Source organism: Pseudophryne corroboree, chromosome 10 (genome assembly GCF_028390025.1).
Source record: "Pseudophryne corroboree isolate aPseCor3 chromosome 10, aPseCor3.hap2, whole genome shotgun sequence".
NCBI lineage: Eukaryota > Metazoa > Chordata > Amphibia > Anura > Myobatrachidae > Pseudophryne > Pseudophryne corroboree.
The window spans coordinates 15,319,121-15,338,204 of NC_086453.1; the positions used below are offsets into that span (position 1 = coordinate 15,319,121).

The 19,084-nt window shown below is 50.7% G+C and overlaps 1 protein-coding gene across 4 annotated transcripts in view; it reads right to left on the bottom strand.

The window, feature by feature from the left end:
• Positions 1-3,890: 3,890 nt before the first annotated feature.
• Positions 3,891-19,084, bottom strand: part of TMCO4 (transmembrane and coiled-coil domains 4) — a 146,734-nt gene continuing 131,540 nt past the window's right edge. For all 4 annotated transcript variants that reach the window (XM_063942144.1, XM_063942145.1, XM_063942146.1 and 1 more), the window contains one exon: positions 3,891-4,583. In XM_063942144.1, the coding sequence (XP_063798214.1) occupies positions 4,173-4,583 (411 nt within the window). In that variant the 3' untranslated portion in view covers positions 3,891-4,172. The remainder of the gene's footprint in view (positions 4,584-19,084) is intronic.

Below are 19,084 nucleotides of genomic sequence, written 5' to 3' on the forward strand. Positions count from 1 at the left end.
CACTGACCACACACGCCGACTGGGTATCACTGCCCACACATGCAAACTGGGTATCACCGGATCCATCACTGACCACACACGCCGACTGGGTATCACCGGACCCATCACTGACCACACATGCCGACTGTGTATCACCGGACCCATCACTGACCACACACGCCGACTGTGTATCACCGGACCCATCACTGACCACACACGCCGACTGGGTATCACCAGACCCATCACTGACCACACACGCCGACTGGGTATCACTGACCACACACGCCGACTGGGTATCACTGACCACACACGCCGACTGTGTATCACTGGACCCATCACTGACCACACACACCGACTGTCTATCACCGGACCCATCACTGACCACACACGCCGACTGTGTATCACCGGACCCATCACTGACCACACACACACCGACTTGGTATCACCGGACCCATCACTGACCACACACGTCGACTGGGTATCACTGACCACACACGCCGACTGGGTATCACTGACCACACACGCCGACTGTGTATCACTGGACCCATCACTGACCACACACGCCGACTGGGTATCACTGACCACACATGCAAACTGGGTATCACCTGATCCATCACTGACCACACACGCCGACTGGGTATCACCGGACCCATCACTGACCACACACGCCGACTGTGTATCACCGGACCCATCACTGACCACACACGCCGACTGTGTATCACCGGACCCATCACTGACCACACACACACCGACTTGGTATCACCGGACCCATCACTGACCACACACGTCGACTGTGTATCACCGGACCCATCACTGACCACACACGTCGACTGTGTATCACCGGACCCATCACTGACCACACACGCCGACTGGGTATCACTGACCACACACGCCGACTGGGTATCACTGACCACACACGCCGACTGTGTATCACTGGACCCATCACTGACCACACACGCCGACTGGGTATCACTGACCACACATGCAAACTGGGTATCACCTGATCCATCACTGACCACACACGCCGACTGGGTATCACCGGACCCATCACTGACCACACACGCCGACTGTGTATCACCGGACCCATCACTGACCACACACGCCGACTGTGTATCACCGGACCCATCACTGACCACACACACACCGACTTGGTATCACCGGACCCATCACTGACCACACACGTCGACTGTGTATCACCGGACCCATCACTGACCACACACGTCGACTGTGTATCACCGGACCCATCACTGACCACACACGCCGACTGGGTATCACTGACCACACACGCCGACTGGGTATCACTGACCACACACGCCGACTGTGTATCACTGGACCCATCACTGACCACACACACCGACTGTCTATCACCGGACCCATCACTGACCACACACGTCGACTGTGTATCACCGGACCCATCACTGACCACACACGCCGACTGGGTATCACCAGACCCATCACTGACCACACACGCCGACTGGGTATCACTGACCACACACGCCGACTGTGTATCACCTGACCCATCACTGACCACACACACCGACTGTCTATCACCGGACCCATCACTGACCACACACGCCGACTGTGTATCACCGGACCCATCACTGACCACACACACACCGACTGAGTATCACCAGACCCATCACTGACCACACACGCCGACTGGGTATCACTGACCACACATGCAAACTGGGTATCACCGGATCCATCACTGACCACACACGCCGACTGGGTATCACCGGACCCATCACTGACCACACACACACCGACTGTGTATCACCGGACCCATCACGGACCACACACGCCGACTGTGTATCACCGGACCCATCACTGACCACACACACCGACTGTCTATCACCGGACCCATCACTGACCACACACGCCGACTGTGTATCAACGGACCCATCACTGACCACACACACACCGACTGTGTATCACCGGACCATCACTGACCACACACACACACCGACTGGGTATCACCAGACCCATCACTGACCACACACGCCGACTGGGTATCACTGACCACACATGCAAACTGGGTATCACCTGATCCATCACTGACCACACACGCCGACTGGGTATCACCAGACCCATCACTGACCACACACGCCGACTGTGTATCACCGGACCCATCACTGACCACACACACACACCGACTGGGTATCACCAGACCCATCTCTGACCACACACACACACACCGACTGTGTATCACCGGACCTATCACTGACCACACACACACACCGACTGGGTATCACCGGACCCATCACTGACCACACACGCCGACTGTGTATCACCGGACCCATCACTGACCACACACGCCGACTGTGTATCACCGGACCCATCACTGACCACACACGCCGACTGGGTATCACCAGACCCATCACTGACCACACACGCCGACTGGGTATCACTGACCACACATGCCGACTGGGTATCACCGGATCCATCACTAACCACACACTCCGACTGGGTATCACCGGACCCATCACTGACCACACACGCCGACTGGGTATCACCGGTCCCATCACTGACCACACACGCCGACTGTGTATCACCGGACCCATCACTGACCACACACACACCGACTGGGTATCACCGGACCCATCACTGACCACACACACCGACTGTGTATCACCGAAACCCATCACTGACCACACACACACACCGACTGGGTATCACCGGACTCATCTCTGACAACACACGCCGACTGTGTATCACCGGACCCATCACTGACCACACACGCCGACTGGGTATCACCAGACCCATCACTGACCAAACACGCCGACTGTGTATCACCGGACCCATCACTGACCACACACACACACACACACACCGACTGGGTATCACCAGACCCATCTCTGACCACACACACACACCGACTGTGTATCACCGGACCTATCACTGACCACACACACACACCGACTGGGTATCACCGGACCCATCACTGACCACACACGCCGACTGGGTATCACCGGACCCACCACTGACCACGCACGCCGACTGTGTATCACCGGACCCATCACTGACCACACACACACACCGACTGGGTATCACCGGACCCATCACTGACCACACACGCCGATTGTGTATCACCGGACCCATCACTGACCACACACGCCAACTGGGTATCACCAGACCCATCACTGACCACACACGCCGACTGGGTATCACCAGACCCATCACTGACCACACACGCCGACTGGGTATCACCGGACCCATTACTGACCACACATGCCGACTGGCTATCACCGGACCCATCACTGACCACACATGCCGACTGGGTATCACCGGACCCATCACTGACCACACATGCCGTCTGGGTATTACCGAACAGCCGGGTCTGAGTTACCACATTGGATAGAGTTTCATTTTTTATTGTTCAACATTAAGTTTGGTTGGTCCAGGATAAAGGAGTCACGGTCACACGCTGTGCCGAAATCCAGGCAAACGCTGATGTCTGTTCTTCAGCGCATCAATTTGTACGAGTGGAGATTTAATTCAGACGCACGGAATCTGAACTGTACGGGACGTTCCTAGATCATGACTGGGAGGTAAACGGGGGGAGGGGTGTCTAGAAAGATGCCCAGAGATTTTGCGTCTTCTGGCAATTTGCTGAAAGCAATTGCATAGAAGAACGCTGAAGCGCACACACAGGAGGCCGTACAATAGGCGCTGGCAGCGGGTATCTCAGCTCTTGCACATTCAGATGCGTCACCAACGCAAGGGTGGCGAGAGAGGAATTCAGCCCCTTGGTGTCCTGACAAGTTACACAGAGGTCATCAATGTCAGATGCTACATTACAGCGGTGCAGGTGGGGGGGGTCTTACATGAAGGGGAGAAATAGCTGATTGCTGATTTGTAGATAGATAACGGGGGACAGGCGGCATGGCTATATACAGATACTGTCATGGCAGTCTCAGTACCATGTCATTTATTGCGGATTTATAGATAGATCGCCGGGGGAGGGGTTAATAGGGAGCATAGCTATATAGAAATACTTTCAAGTCTCGGAGCCATGTACAATCTCCGTACCGCAGAACGTAGCCAGTGATTGAGCGAGATTGTGCAATAGAGATGTCACATTGTCAGATACAGTCTCATGTCAGAATGACCCGAGTTACGGTGGCTCCCGGCGTCCGGTAAGTGGCCAGTAAGTGGGCCACGGTGCCTGCTAGGACATCACAGTCTACTCAGTATCATCCCACACTGAACGGGGTCTGACGCTCACTCTTGGTGTCTGCATAGGAGTAATTAGACGCGTCACTGCTGGCTGTTACACTGCGGCGTGCTGGATCCGTTGTGCTGGTGGTGTTATTATTTGCGCAGTCTCCGCAGAGCGCTGCGTTTTCCTCTGCAGAGCTACACGTGGTGCAGCAGGACTGCGGTGCCGGATCACTGCTCTGCGGATCAGTGGTTACAGGCTCCCAGTCCCAGTTGTCCTCGGGATCCGTTCCGTTTGCAGCCTGGCTAATCTTAGACGGCTCGCCGAATGCCACCAGCGGGTGGAGTAGCCCGTTCTGTTCTTCCAGCCGACACTCCTTGGTCTTAATGCCGACGGCTTTCAGTAACGTGTCCATCTGCTTCATATAGTCCAGGTGTCCGTTCACCTGCGGAGGAAAGCAGAGACATTCAAGTAGCCTGGTATAAAGAAGCATACAGCCCGCCTTCCATATATGATCAAACCGAATAAGCAGGGAACGCAGAGCGTCACATATACAGGCGGAAGCAATTAATGTAAAACATTCCTTAATGCTACGCACTGATCACAGAAGCTTAGGTGCTCCCTACAGCAGGAACCACATCCTTAAGGTGGTCATTCCGAGTTGTTCGCTAGCTGCAATCGTTCGCTGTGCAGCGATGAGGCAAAAAAAGGCACTTCTGCGCATGTGGCACAATGCGCACGCGCAACGTATTTTTACAACGGCCGATGTAGTTTCACACAGGGTCGAGCGAAGCTTTTCAGTCGCACTGGCTGCCGCAGAGTGATTGACATGAAGTGGGCATTTCTGGGTGGCAACTGACCGTTTTCAGGGGGTGTTGAAAAAAATGCAGGCGCGCCAGGAAAAACGCAGGCGTGGCTGGGCGAACGCAGGGCGTGTTTGTGACGTCAAACCAGGAACTGAACAGTCTGAAGTGATCGCAAGCGCTGAGTAGGTTTTGAGCTACTCTGAAACTGCACAAAAAAAACTTTGTAGCCGCTCTGCAATCCTTTCGTTCGCACTTCTGCTAAGCTAAAATACACTCCCAGTGGGCGGCGGCTTAGCGTTTGTACGGCTGCTAAAAACTGCTAGCGAGCGAACAACTCGGAATGACCCCCTAAATGCACGACCTCTGCCGCATTCAAGTCATTGCAATAATCCGGTCCCGCAAAATGATATCCGGCTGTTCTGCATATGTGCAAATCTTCTCTGCAGTTACCAAAGGACACCGGCTCCTCCTAACAGACGGGCGTCATCTATCGGGGGCCCTTATAGCTTTGTATTTCTGTATGTGACAATATATGTACGACGCTGCAATGTAGCGCAGCTGATACTCCACCACCGAGAACACAAAAGTATGAAAAATGAAATAATAGGAAATCAAGTGCTTACAGTAATAAAGAAAAGAGGGAACCGAGTTCTGCGCACGGCTGGTAATTACGGGGGAGAGGCTGGTGCCTCGTTGTTCAGAGCAGCTGCTCCCTGCCTGGCGCTAAACAAATGCCAAGAGACCTGCGGGGATGAATCCCCCCCTCATCTAAGGGGCTGCGAAAAAGACAGCAGGTCAGGGGTTAACCTCAAGGTGTAATTAGTTTCTGCGAGGTGGGGGTGTTCCGCTAATTAACTGCTGTGATCTTTGCCATTCAGCATTAACTCGGTGACAGCGCTGCGGAGCAATCTACAGAAACTCCTGGCTGTGGAAAACAGATATAAAAAAAAGCCGGAGTCAGCCGCGAGCTGCGGAGTAAAATCAACTGAATCTTGTATAATATATAGTATACTATGTTCATTGTAGATCTAACACTGAACAAACGCTCTTAGGGTGGTCATTTCGAGTTGATCGCTCGCTAGCAGTTTTAGCAGCCGTGTAAACGCTATGCCGCCGCCCACGGGGAGTGTATTTTAGCTTAGCAGAAGTGCGAACGGTTGTATCGCAGAGCGCCTGCAAAAAATGTTGGTGTAGTTTCAGAGTAGCTCAAATCCTACTCAGCGCTTGCGATCATTTCAGACTATTCAGTTCCGGATTTGACGTCACAAACTGCCCAGCGTTCGCCCAGCCCCGCCTGCGCTTTTCCCTGGCACGCCTGTGTTTTTCCGAGCACTCCCTGAAAACGGTCAGTTGCCACCCAGAAACGCCCACTTCATGTCAATCACTCTGCGGCCAGCAGTGCGACTGAAATGCATCGCTAGACCCGGTGCAAAACTGCATCGTCCGTTGTGCCCATATGACGAGCGTGCGCATTGCGCAGCATACGCATGCGCAGAACTGCCGTTTTTAGCCTGATCGCTGGGCTGCGGACAAATGCAGCTAGCTATCAACTCGGAATGACCCCCTTAGTATCACTTGCTCTGGCTGGCAGGACATGCTGGGACTTGTAGTTCTACCAAACCTGATGAAACACAGCGTGTCATATCTAGGACAGAGGTGACACAGATGTTAAGAGGTTCTAGGGTAGATATAAAAATCTAACCAGATGTGCTGGGACTTATAGTTCCATAACATCTGCCTGCTATACTCTCTGGGACAGTAGTGCCCCTTCACATCTGCCCGAAACAGCTTTTGTATTCTGTAATGTTATATAATCCTGGGGAGACAGAGGCCCATTTCTCCAGCCTAAAATAATGCAGAAGTCCCAGTTGTCAGATGGTTTAGGTAAAAGTATATATCGGGGTTATTTCAGAAAAGCCTGAGCGATATTTCCCGCATTAGCCAGACTAATACAGAACAACGCAGTGCCACAGACGGAGATATGGCGCAATGGGGGCAGATGTAAGAAGCCTGGAGAAGAGAGAAGGCAGTGCAAGGTGATAATGCACCAGCCAATCAGCTACAATATGCAAATTTACATATTGGAGCTGATTGGCTGATGTGTATCACTGCTTCATCACTTCTCCAGGTTTAATCCAATGCCCCAATTTATCAAGCTCACCGTCTGAGCTATTGGCCGCCTGGACTGTGCGCGCGTGTAAAGACATCTTTCACCATCACAGCGATCAGCAGGCAGCGAAATAAATGGGGCGCCAGCAATGCTGCAAACAGCATGGATACCAGAGGTAACTGCAATGGGGCAAGATGTGTCCGATGATAAATACGCCGGCCGCTTAATGATACTAAGAAAAAGCAAAACCCTGCGCTGGGCAAACTGCAAACCACAAATTCAAAATGAAAAGTCAACACGGCGTCTGCGCTCTATTAGCGGATTCCCGGTCCGTTCCAATTGGCTCAGAGACTGATCAATCTGAAGGATATCTGCCTCGTCTTCCACAATGAGACTGATTTTTATAGAGATGCAACAGACTTAATACTATGGGGTGTATTCAATTAGCGGCGAAATCGAGGCAACTTACAGCGATTGTCATTTTTGCCGTTAAAAGTAAATTTTCATGGGAATACGCGCTCCCACAATTTGCCCTATTCATATGCAAATTTGCGAAAACGGGATTGCCGCGAAAATTGGTGCCGAAAGTGAAAAGTGAAAAATGGGTAAATCTTTTTGCACCCCCAAAAAAAGTTAACCTAACATCGGTTAACAGTATAAAAGTTTGGTCTGGTAATTAAATTGGATCAAATATATGCATTTTTCTGAAAATGTAAAAAAATTATACAAAGCTATTTTTTTCAGCAAAATAAGTGCTAAAATTAAATTCAGGGTACATAAAAATGGGTATAAGTATGTATTTGGGTAATTTTAGAGGAAAAAAAGTGGAAACAGACAGATTACTCCCATCTGCAAGTCTAAAAACACTTGTCCCACTCATTAAGCACCCCAATATACCTGTTCCATACCTTGTACCCCAGTTTCCATCATTGTGCACTTTTTCACCATAAAAATGATGTCATTACTGCCCAATTAAAAATAATTAAAAACTTTAAAGTGCCTAATTAGTCAATCTGGGAGTTGTCCCAGGATTCAGAACCAAGGGGTTCATTCCGAGTTGTTCGCTCGCTAGCAGTTTTTTGCAGCCGTGCAAACGCTATGCCGCCTCCCACTGGGAGTGTATTTTAGCTTAGCAGAAGTGCGAACGAAAGGATCGCAGAGCGGCGGCAAAAGTTTTTTTGTGCAGTTTTAGAGTAGCTCAAAACCTACTCAGCACTTGTGATCACTTCAGACTGTTCAGTTCCTGTTTTGATGTCACTAACACGCCCTGCGTTCGCCCAGCCACGCCTGCATTTTTCCTGGCACGCCTGCGTTTTTTCGAACACTCCCTGAAAACGGTCAGTTGACACCCAGAAACGCCCACTTCATGTCAATCACTCATTGTCCGCAAAAACGCGCTATAGCGCGTATTTTACCCCGTTTTGATGACCAGGGACTCACATTTTAAAAGTAGGCGGGTCCCTAGGGACGCGCTCCGCTACAGCCAATCGGATGCTGTCTGGTTATAAAAATGATAGGGTGGAGCCCTGGCGTGGCAGCCGCAGCAGGGGTGAGATTATGTTCAGTAACTGTTGGTGGAGCGCCGGCGGGACTTTGTGCGGCGGCGACGGGGACCGAGTCCTCCCGCAGCAGGGTATTTTCTTAGCGGCAGAAGTCTGTGTGTGGTTTGTGTTACTGCGGCTGGGAGGGGCCCAGATGCTCAGCGCTCCGGCGGGACGGACAGACTATGATGGGCCTGGTGTTCCCCGGCGGGAGGCTATGTGACTAGTTTTCCTGCGGGCGGCCGGGAGGGGGGGGGGGGGTCTGGATGCTCAGCACTCTGGCGGGGGTAGGGGTAGTCTGTGTGCATAGTTTTCCCGTGGGGGTGGGGTGTGGATGCTCAGTGGTGGCAATACGTGCGTCAGATACAATATCACCCCCAAGGCTCATACTTTAGTTGCCATCTGACGTCCAAAAACATTACAGTAGTGCAGAGACTATGTTGTACAGCCCTAGGCACAGAATGTCAGGGCATTGTGTGACATGTAGTTCCACAACAGAGCCACAGGTTAAGTCTGTTCAAGAGGGACAACATTCAGCTTCATGCAGTGTAACACATAAGTGCCCTCTTTAATACTTGCCCCAGAGGGATGTAGTTAAAATGCCGCTGGACAGGATCACAGCGGTCGAAAAAATACCGACGCAGGAGTCCCAAACAACGGCTTAAGGCCATCGCCAAAATCCCGACAGAGCTCGGGATACCGGCAATAAAATAGCAATCCTCGGAATCCCGATCGTTCTTCCAGCAGGACACAAGTGCGTCTGAGAGGTTAGGTTTAGGCATTAGAAGAGGGGTTAAGGTTAGGGTGCAGGGAAGTTTATGGTTAGGTACCAATGAGGGGGGGTGTTAGGGTTTGGCACTTACAAGGGGAGGTTAGGGTCAGGCACTAAGCGGGGAGGGTTAGGGTTAGGCACCCACAGGGGAGGGTTTGGGTACTTTTGGAGGGGCTGTCAGGATATCATACTGAATCCGACCCAGACAGTAACGGTGCTAGTACTGTTACGCCATACAGCGCCGTAACTACCTGTGTGCCTGGCACACAGCGCAGTTACCCTGAGGGTGCACGGCCAGCGGCTTGTAATGAGTCAAATTGACTCATTACAAGCCGCCTGTTCTCTGTGCGCGGCGCTGAAGGAGAACAGCAGCGCCGGAGGCAGGGAAGCAGGAGGAGGGAGGGGGACTGGAGCCGCAGCAGCGCTATGTAATTGGTAGTAGCGCCGCTGCAGCACTCCCCTCTCCTCCCGTATTGGCTGCCTGGCGCTGCTGTGAATGCTGGGATGCACTTCCCTCATCACAGCGGCGGGCAGCCAATGCAGAAGGAGAGGGGGCTGCTGCAGCGGCGCCTCCACCAATTACATAGCGCTGCTGCAGCTCCAGTCCCCCTCCCTCCTCCTCCTTCTCCGCTGCCCGGGAATGGATCTGCCAGCACGAGGAGCCTAACTGCCAGCGGGGAGAGATGGTAAATATCTCTCTCTATCTCTTTCTTCTGTCTGCCACAATGTGTAAAAAGGGGGACGCTGGCTGCCGTAATGTGTAAAAAGGGGACGCTGTCTGCCGTAATGTGTAAATAGGGGGACGCTGTCTGCTGTAATGTATAAAAAGGGGGGACGCTGTCTACCGTAATGTGTAAAAATGGACGCTGTCTGCCGTAATGTGTAAAAAGGGGACGCTGTCTGCCATAATGTGTAAATAGGGGACGCTGTCTGCCGTAATGTGTAAATAGGGGACGCTGTCTACCGTAATGTGTAAAAAGGGGACGCTGTCTACCGTAATGTGTAAAAAGGGGACGCTGTCTGCCGTAATGTGTAAAAAGGGGACGCTGTCTACCGTAATGTGTAAAAAGGGGACGCTGTCTGCCGTAATGTGTAAAAAGGGCTCTGCCTGGTGTAGTGGCGCTACTGTGCAGCGTAATTTGAATAATGGAGACTAATATTAATTCATTCTGATGGGACCCAGAAAATGTAAGGTAGGACCCCAATTTTTGATAGTGTGTGGTCCTTGGGACCCACTCTTTTTTTGTCTCAGCGCGATCACTTCACTCTGCGGTCACAAGTGCGACTGAAAAGCTTCGCTAGACCCTGTGTGAAACTACATCGTTCGTTGTAATAGTACGCTGCGCGTGTGCATTGCGCCGCATACGCATGCACAGAAGTGCCGTTTTTTTGCCTCATCGCTGCACAGCGAACGAAAGCAGCTAGCGATCAACTCGGAATGACCACTCAAATCCTGTCATTTTTACCTTAAAAATAAGAATTTACTTACCGATAATTCTATTTCTCGTAGTCCGTAGTGGATGCTGGGGACTCCGTCAGGACCATGGGGAATAGCGGCTCCGCAGGAGACAGGGCACAAAAGTAAAAGCTTTAGGATCAGGTGGTGTGCACTGGCTCCTCCCCTTATGACCCTCTTCCAAGCCTCAGTTAGGATACTGTGCCCGGACGAGCGTACACAATAAGGAAGGATTTTGAATCCCCGGTAAGACTCATACCAGCCACACCAATCACACTGTACAACCTGTGATCTGAACCCAGTTAACAGCATGATAACAGCGGAGCCTCTGAAAAGATGGCTCACAACAATAATAACCCGATTTTTGTAACAATAACTATGTACAAGTATTGCAGACAATCCGCACTTGGGATGGGCGCCCAGCATCCAATACGGACTACGAGAAATAGAATTATCGGTAAGTAAATTCTTATTTTCTCTGACGTCCTAAGTGGATGCTGGGGACTCCGTCAGGACCATGGGGATTATACCAAAGCTCCCAAACGGGCGGGAGAGTGCGGATGACTCTGCAGCACCGAGTGAGAGAACTCCAGGTCCTCCTCAGCCATGGTGTGCCCCTGACCAAGTAGCAGCTCGGCAAAGTTGTAAAGCCGAGACCCCTCGGGCAGCCGCCCAAGATGAGCCCACCTTCCTTGTGGAATGGGCATTTACATATTTTGGCTGTGGCAGGCCTGCCACAGAATGTGCAAGCTGAATTGTACTACACATCCAACTAGCAATCGTCTGCTTAGAAGCAAGAGCACCCAGTTTGTTGGGTGCATACAGGATAACAGCAAGTCAGTTTTCCTGACTCCAGCCGTCCTGGAAACCTATATTTTCAGGGCCCTGACAACATCTAGCAACTTGGAGTCCTCCAAGTCCCTAGTATCCGCAGGTACCACAATAAGCTGGTTCAGGTGAAACGCTGACACCACCTTAGGGAGAAACTGGGGACGAGTCCGCAGCTCTGCCCTGTCCGAATGGACAATCAGATATGGGCTTTTGTGAGACAAAGCCGCCAATTCTGACACTCGCCTGGCCGAGGCCAGGGCCAACAGCATGGTCACTTTCCATGTGAGATATTTCAAATCCACAGATTTGAGCGGTTTAAACCGATGTGATTTGAGGAATCCCAGAACTACGTTGAGATCCCACAGTGCCACTGGAGGCACAAAAGGGGGTTGTATATGCAGTACTCCCTTGACAAACTTCTGGACTTCAGGAACTGAAGCCAATTCTTTCTGGAAGAAATTCGACAGGGCCGAAATTTGAACCTTAATGGACCCCAATTTGAGGCACATAGACACTCCTGTTTGCAGGAAATGTAGGAATCGACCGAGTTGAAATTCCTCCGTGGGGGCCTTCCTGGCCTCACACCATGCAACATATTTTCGCCAAATGCGGTGATAATGTTGTGTGGTCACCTCCTTCCTGACTCTGACCAGGGTAGGGATGACCTCTTCCGGAATGCCTTTTTCCCTTAGGATCCGGCGTTCAACCGCCATGCCGTCAAACGCAGCCGCGGTAAGTCTTGGAACAGACATGATCCTTGCTGAAGCAAGTCCCTTCTTAGTATCTCTTGAAGTTCCGGGTACCAAGTCCTTCTTGGCCAATCCGGAGCCACGAGTATAGTTCTTACTCCTCTCCTTCTTATAATTCTCAGTACCTTGGGTATGAGAGGCAGAGGAGGGAACACATACACCGACTGGTACACCCACGGTGTTACCAGAGCGTCCCAGCTATTGCCTGAGGGTCTCTTGACCTGGCGCAATACCTGTCCAGTTTTTTGTTCAGACGGGACGCCATCATGTCCACCTTTGGTCTTTCCCAACGGTTCACAATCATGTGGAAGACTTCCAGATGAAGTCTCCACTCTCCCGGGTGGAGGTCGTGCCTGCTGAGGAAGTCTGCTTCCCAGTTGTCCACTCCCGGAATGAACACCGCTAACAGTGTTATCACATGATTTTTCGCCCAGCGAAGAATCCTTGCTGCCATTGCCCTCCTGCTTCTTGTGCCGCCCTGTCTGTTTACGTGGGCGACTGCCGTGATGTTGTCCGACTGGATCAGCACCGGTTGACTTTGAAGCAGAGGTCTTCCTAGGCTCAGAGCATTGTAAATTGCCCTTAGCTCCAGTATATTTATGTGGAGAGAAGTCTCCAGACTTGACCATACTCCTTGGAAATTTCTTCCCTGTGTGACTGCTCCCCAGCCTCTCAGGCTGGCATCCGTGGTCACCAGGACCCAGTCCTGAATGCCGAATCTGCTGCCCTCTAGTAGATGAGCACTCTGCAGCCACCACAGAAGAGACACCCTTGTCCTTGGAGACAGGATTATCCGCTGATGCATCTGAAGATGCGATCCGGACCATTCGTCCAGCAGATCCCACTGAAAAATTATTTCGTGAAATCTGCCGAATGGAATCGCTTCGTAAGAAGCCACCATTTTTCCCAGGACTCTTGTGCATTGATGCACTGACACTTGGCCTGGTTCTAGGAGGTTCCTAACTAGCTCGGATAACTCCCAGGCTTTCTCCTCCGGGAGAAACACCTTTTTCTGGACTGTGTCCAGAATCATCCCTAGTAACAGCAGACGTGTCGTCGGAATCAGCTGCGATTTTGGAATATTTAGAATACACCCGTGCTATCGTAGAACTACTTGAGATAGTGCTACTCCGACCTCCAACTGTTCTCTGGACCTTGCCCTTATCAGGAGATCGTCCAAGTAAGGGATAATTAAGACGCCTTTTCTTTGAAGAAGAATCATCATTTCGGCCATTACCTTGGTAAAGACCCGGGGTGCCGTGGACAATCCAAACAGCAGCGTCTGAAACTGATAGTGACAGTTCTGTACCACGAACCTGAGGTACCCTTGGTGAGAAGGGCAATTTGGGACATGGAGGTAAGCATCCTTGATGTCCAGGGACACCATATAGTCCCCTTCTTCCTGGTTCGCTATCACTGCTCTGAGTGACTCCATCTTGATTTGAACCTTTGTATGTAAGTGTTCAAAGATTTCAGATTTAGAATAGATCTCACCGAGCCGTCTGGCTTCAGTACCACAAATAGTGTGGAATAATACCCTTTTCCTTGTTGTAGGAGGGGTACTTTGATTATCACCTGCTGGGAATACAGCTTGTGAATTGTTTCCAATAATGCCTCCCTGTCGGAGGGAGACGTTGGTAAAGCAGATTTCAGGAACCTGCGAGGGGGAGACGTCTCGAATTTCCAATCTGTACCCCTGGGATACTACTTGTAGGATCCAGGGGTCCACTTGCGAGTGAGCCCACTGCGCGCTGAAACTCTTGAGACGACCCCCCCCACCGCACCTGAGTCCGCTTGTACGGCCCCAGCGTCATGCTGAGGACTTGGCAGAAGCGGTGGAGGGCTTCTGTTCCTGGGAAGGGGCTGCCTGCTGCAGTCTTCTTCCGTTCCTCTACCCCTGGGCAGATATGACTGGCCTTTTGCCCGCTTGCCCTTATGGGGACGAAAGGACTGAGGCTAAAAAGACGGTGTCTTTTTCTGCTGAGATGTGACTTGGGGTAAAAAGGTGGATTTTCCAGCTGTTGCCGTGGCCACCAGGTCCGATGGACCGACCCCAAATAACTCCTCCCCTTTATACGGCAATACTTCCATGTGCCGTTTGGAATCTGCATCACCTGACCACTGTCGTGTCCATAAACATCTTCTAGCAGACATGGACATCGCACTTACTCATGATGCCAGAGTGCAAATATCCCTCTGTGCATCTCGTATATATAGAAATGCTCTATAGTCAATAAAATACTGTCCCTGTCAAGGGTATCAATATTTTCAGTCAGGGAATCCGACCAAGCCACCCCAGCGCTGCACATCCAGGCTGAGGCGATCGCTGGTCGCAGTATAACACCAGTATGTGTGTATATACTTTTTAGGATATTTTCCAGCCTCCTATTAGCTGGCTCCTTGAGGGCGGCCGTATCTGGAGACGGTAACGCCACTTGTTTTGATAAGCGTGTGAGCGCCTTTAATTTTCTATCGGGGGAAACCCACGCATCATCACACACTTCAATTAATTTATCTGATTCAGGAAAAACTACAGGCAGTACTTGTAGTATCAGAAATATGTAACACCTCCTTCATTGCCCTTAACATGTAACGTGTGGCCCTAATGGAAAATACGTTTGTTTCTTCACCGTCGACACTGGAGTCAGTGTCCGTGTCTGTGTCGACCGACTGAGGTAATGGGAGTTTTAAAGCCCCTGACGGTGTTTGAGACGCCTGGACAGGTACTAATTGGTTTGCCGGCCGTCTCATGTCGTCAACCGACCTTGCAGCTTGTTGACATTATCACGTAATTCCCTAAATAAGCCATCCATTCCGGTGTCGACTCCCTAGAGAGTGACATCACCATTACAGGCAATTGCTCCGTCTCCTCACCAACATCGTCCTCATACATGTCGACACACACGTACCGACACACAGCACACACACAGGGAATGCTCTGATAGAGGACAGGACCCCACTAGCCCTTTGGGGAGACAGAGGGAGAGTTTGCCAGCACACACCAAAACGCTATAATTTTACAGGGACAACCTTATATAAGTGTTTTCCCTTATAGCATCTTAATATGTAATAATATCGCCACAAAAATGCCCCCCCTCTCTGTTTTAACCCTGTTTCTGTAGTGCAGTGCAGGGGAGAGCCTGGGAGCCTTCCCACCAGCAGTTCTGTGAGGGAAAATGGCGCTGTGTGCTGAGGAGAATAGGCCCCGCCCCTTTTTCGGCAGGCTTCTTCTCCCGTTTTTCTGACAACCTGGCAGGGGTTAAATACATCCATATAGCCCCAGGGGCTATATGTGATGTATTTTTAGCCAGCATAGGTACTTTCATTGCTGCCCAGGGCGCCCCCCCAAGCGCCCTGCACCCTCAGTGACCGTTGGTGTGAAGTGTGCTGAGAGCAATGGCGCACAGCTGCAGTGCTGTGCGCTACCTTAAGAAGACTGGGAAGTCTTCAGCCGCCGATTTCTGGACCTCTTCTCTCTTCAGCATCTGCAAGGGGGTCGGCGGCGCGGCTCCGGTGACCCATCCAGGCTGTACCTGTGATCGTCCCTCTGGAGCTAGTGTCCAGTAGCCTAAGAAGCCAATCCATCCTGCACGCAGGTGAGTTCACTCCTTCTCCCCTAAGTCCCTCGATGCAGTGAGCCTGTTGCCAGCAGGACTCACTGAAAATAAAAAACCTAACAAAACTTTTACTCTAAGCAGCTCTCTAGGAGAGCCACCTAGATTGCACCCTTCTCGGCCGGGCACAAAGATCTAACTGAGGCTTGGAGGAGGGTCATAAGGGGAGGAGCTAGTGCACACCACCTGATCCTAAAGCTTTTACTTTTGTGCCCTGTCTCCTGCGGAGCCGCTATTCCCCATGGTCCTGACGGAGTCCCCAGCATCCACTTAGGACGTCAGAGAAATAGGGATTTTCCCCAAGTTTATTACCCTGCTCAGAGTTGGTGAACTGAACTTTGCAGTAAAACTACTGCAAAAACGTTTGCCAAATTGACCGCAATTAGCGATAATTACGCATCTTTTTACAGTGAAAATGCGTTTTCGTCGGCAATTGAATTGCCCCCTATATATGCGTTGTCTTACTCGGTGTATACAGCGCCATTATTTGTCATGTGATCTGATTCATGCATTGGATAGGTGAGCGGGATGGTATAATATCTCTTCTCATTGCTGTGCACTGTTCTGAGTTATTGCCACACCTAGGCCTCAGGCTGGCAGCCTATAGAGTGCAGACTGTCTATTGACTTTTCAGCTGTAACCTGTGATTCTCAAGTTTGCCCCGCGGAGTGTAGCTGTGTGTTGTGTGTTCTTGCTGCCAGTGTTTGATAGCTTTAGCACAACTTCACCCTCGCTTGCTGCAAGCAAACTGATATTTACTATTGATTATGTAAGAGTCGTGATGCTTTCTGTCTACCTATTGCTTTGTTTCCTTTAAGGACACTGACATTCAAGTAAAAGCTGGCTTCAGTTCATGTGGGCTGTATAAATACATATTACAAATAATATAACAGGACAACATGCAAAAAATAGATTTTTGTGTACTATTCAAAGGAATCTGTGCCTTGTGACCGCCGTCATTGAGGTATATACATGTATAAAGACACAGTAAGTGCATCGTTGTCCAACACACGTGACGGGCAGACTAAAATGCTGTTCACGACCAACACTTCTCTTTTGTAGGGATGGTCAGAATTTTGGTACACCAACCAGGGTGTATTACTGCAGGATTAGGGGCACGGCTCCAACAATACTGGGGTGTGTTCTCTCATACCAAGGATGATAATTTGTCCTAATTGTTTAGCACTGAAATGTTAGACGATTTTGATGTATGCCCATTGCACAGACATTTCAAATGCGCTTGTTGCAAAAGGACAAAGTGCACCACACGTCTCCATTCCACCTTAGTACATCCGTCGCTATCACTGGGGGGAAACACAGCAGGAAACCATGGTTCAGTGTATCTTTCTCCACGCTGAATTCCGCTGGCAGTGGGAGCAGGTGACTGACGGCAGCTACAAGATATCACAGTCAATTAGCTGGGTGCTAAACATTTAGCTGGGTGCTATTGGGTGGGGGGTAGTGTGGGGTGGGTGAGATTTATACATGACATTAAGTGTCATTTAGGCAGAACGCTCCAATCCGCCTATCTGCAAATCCGAACGTATAAAGCCTCTGGATTAATAGATCCCACAACGTTATACACTGTTTTCCCCGTAGCACTCACATCTCGCAGTCCGTCCGCTCTACTGACTCAGAAAACATTTACTCAGCGAAACAGCGGCACTTCCATAAAACACTTCAACTACTCAAATAGCAAACTTTTATTTTTTTTGTACCCCCGGTGTACTGTATGTAATCACAGCTGTCAGTCTACCCAGATCCCAGATGAGCTCCGATGGCTTCCCATGTAGAACGGAGGTAAAGCTAGCTGGAAGCTGTCCTCTCATTACGCCCGTCACCTGACGGCAATCTCCCGGTGGACCATCACTCAGCCGGGATCCGGTCTGAAGATCGACAGTGTCTAGGTCGACAATGTTTAGGTCGACAGTCACTAGGTCGACATGGATGGAAGGTCGACAGGGTTTCTAGGTCGACATGTGCTAGGTCAACAGGTCTAAAGGTCGACATGAGTTTTTCACTTTTTTTTTTTTTTTGTGGATTTTTTCATACTTAACGATCCACGTGGACTACGATTGGAACGGTAAAGTGTGCCGAGCGAAGGCACCATGCCCGAAGCATGGCGAGCGAAGCGAGCCATGCGAGGGGACGCGGTGCACTAATTTGGGATCCCGGTCACTTTACGAAGAAAACGACAATTTTTTTTTAAAAAAATCCTCATGTCGACCTTTAGACCTGTCGACCTAGCACATGTCGACCTAGCAACCCTGTCGACCTTCCATCCATGTCGACCTAGTGGTGGTCGACCTAAACATTGTCGACCTAGATACTGTCGATAAAACGAACCACACCCCACTCAGCCACGCTTGGGCGCTCTTTACAGAGTCTCAAGTCGGTCCATTAGCATCTCCGGGGCCATAATGCGCTCATGTTAAATAAATGCAGCAATCTATGGTTTTATCGCATGGAGATCAGCAGCTGGAGAAAGCAAGATTCACGTTACTCCGCCCAGGCTTGGACCAGACGCAATTCTGCAACACGTTCCAAAGTGCCAAAGGGCGGCACTGCAGCGCTAACGCGGCTTTCAGAGGAGTGAGCGCCCTGATTTGGGGCGGGTGGATGGCGAAGTTGAGCACGGAGCGCCCCCGTTGGTCCGTTATGTGTGATTTTTGAGGCACAGAGCTGACGTGACCCTGCAATCACGTGGGGTAGGAATACTTTTTAATAAATGACTATTTATATTTTCTACTTAAAGTCGTTCGTGGGAAGATTCTGGGACATTTATTTTTGACTTGGCGCGGCGCTCATTACTCATTGCATTACTGGTAAATACAGGGATTAGGACGGGGGGGAAATGCTGCTCGTAGAACGGCAGACACTCACACGTGGAGTGCCGTGCCGGCTAATCCTGCAGCTGATAACAAGGTATAACGATGGAAGCCAGGGGAAAGTGGATTTAAAAATAATTAGGTTTGCTCGCAACTAGAAACAAAGAGGCTACTTCATTTCCTAGAAGAGTAATGCAATCATGACAGCGCGCGGTGTGAAGTGGGCGAGAGGCGGGGGG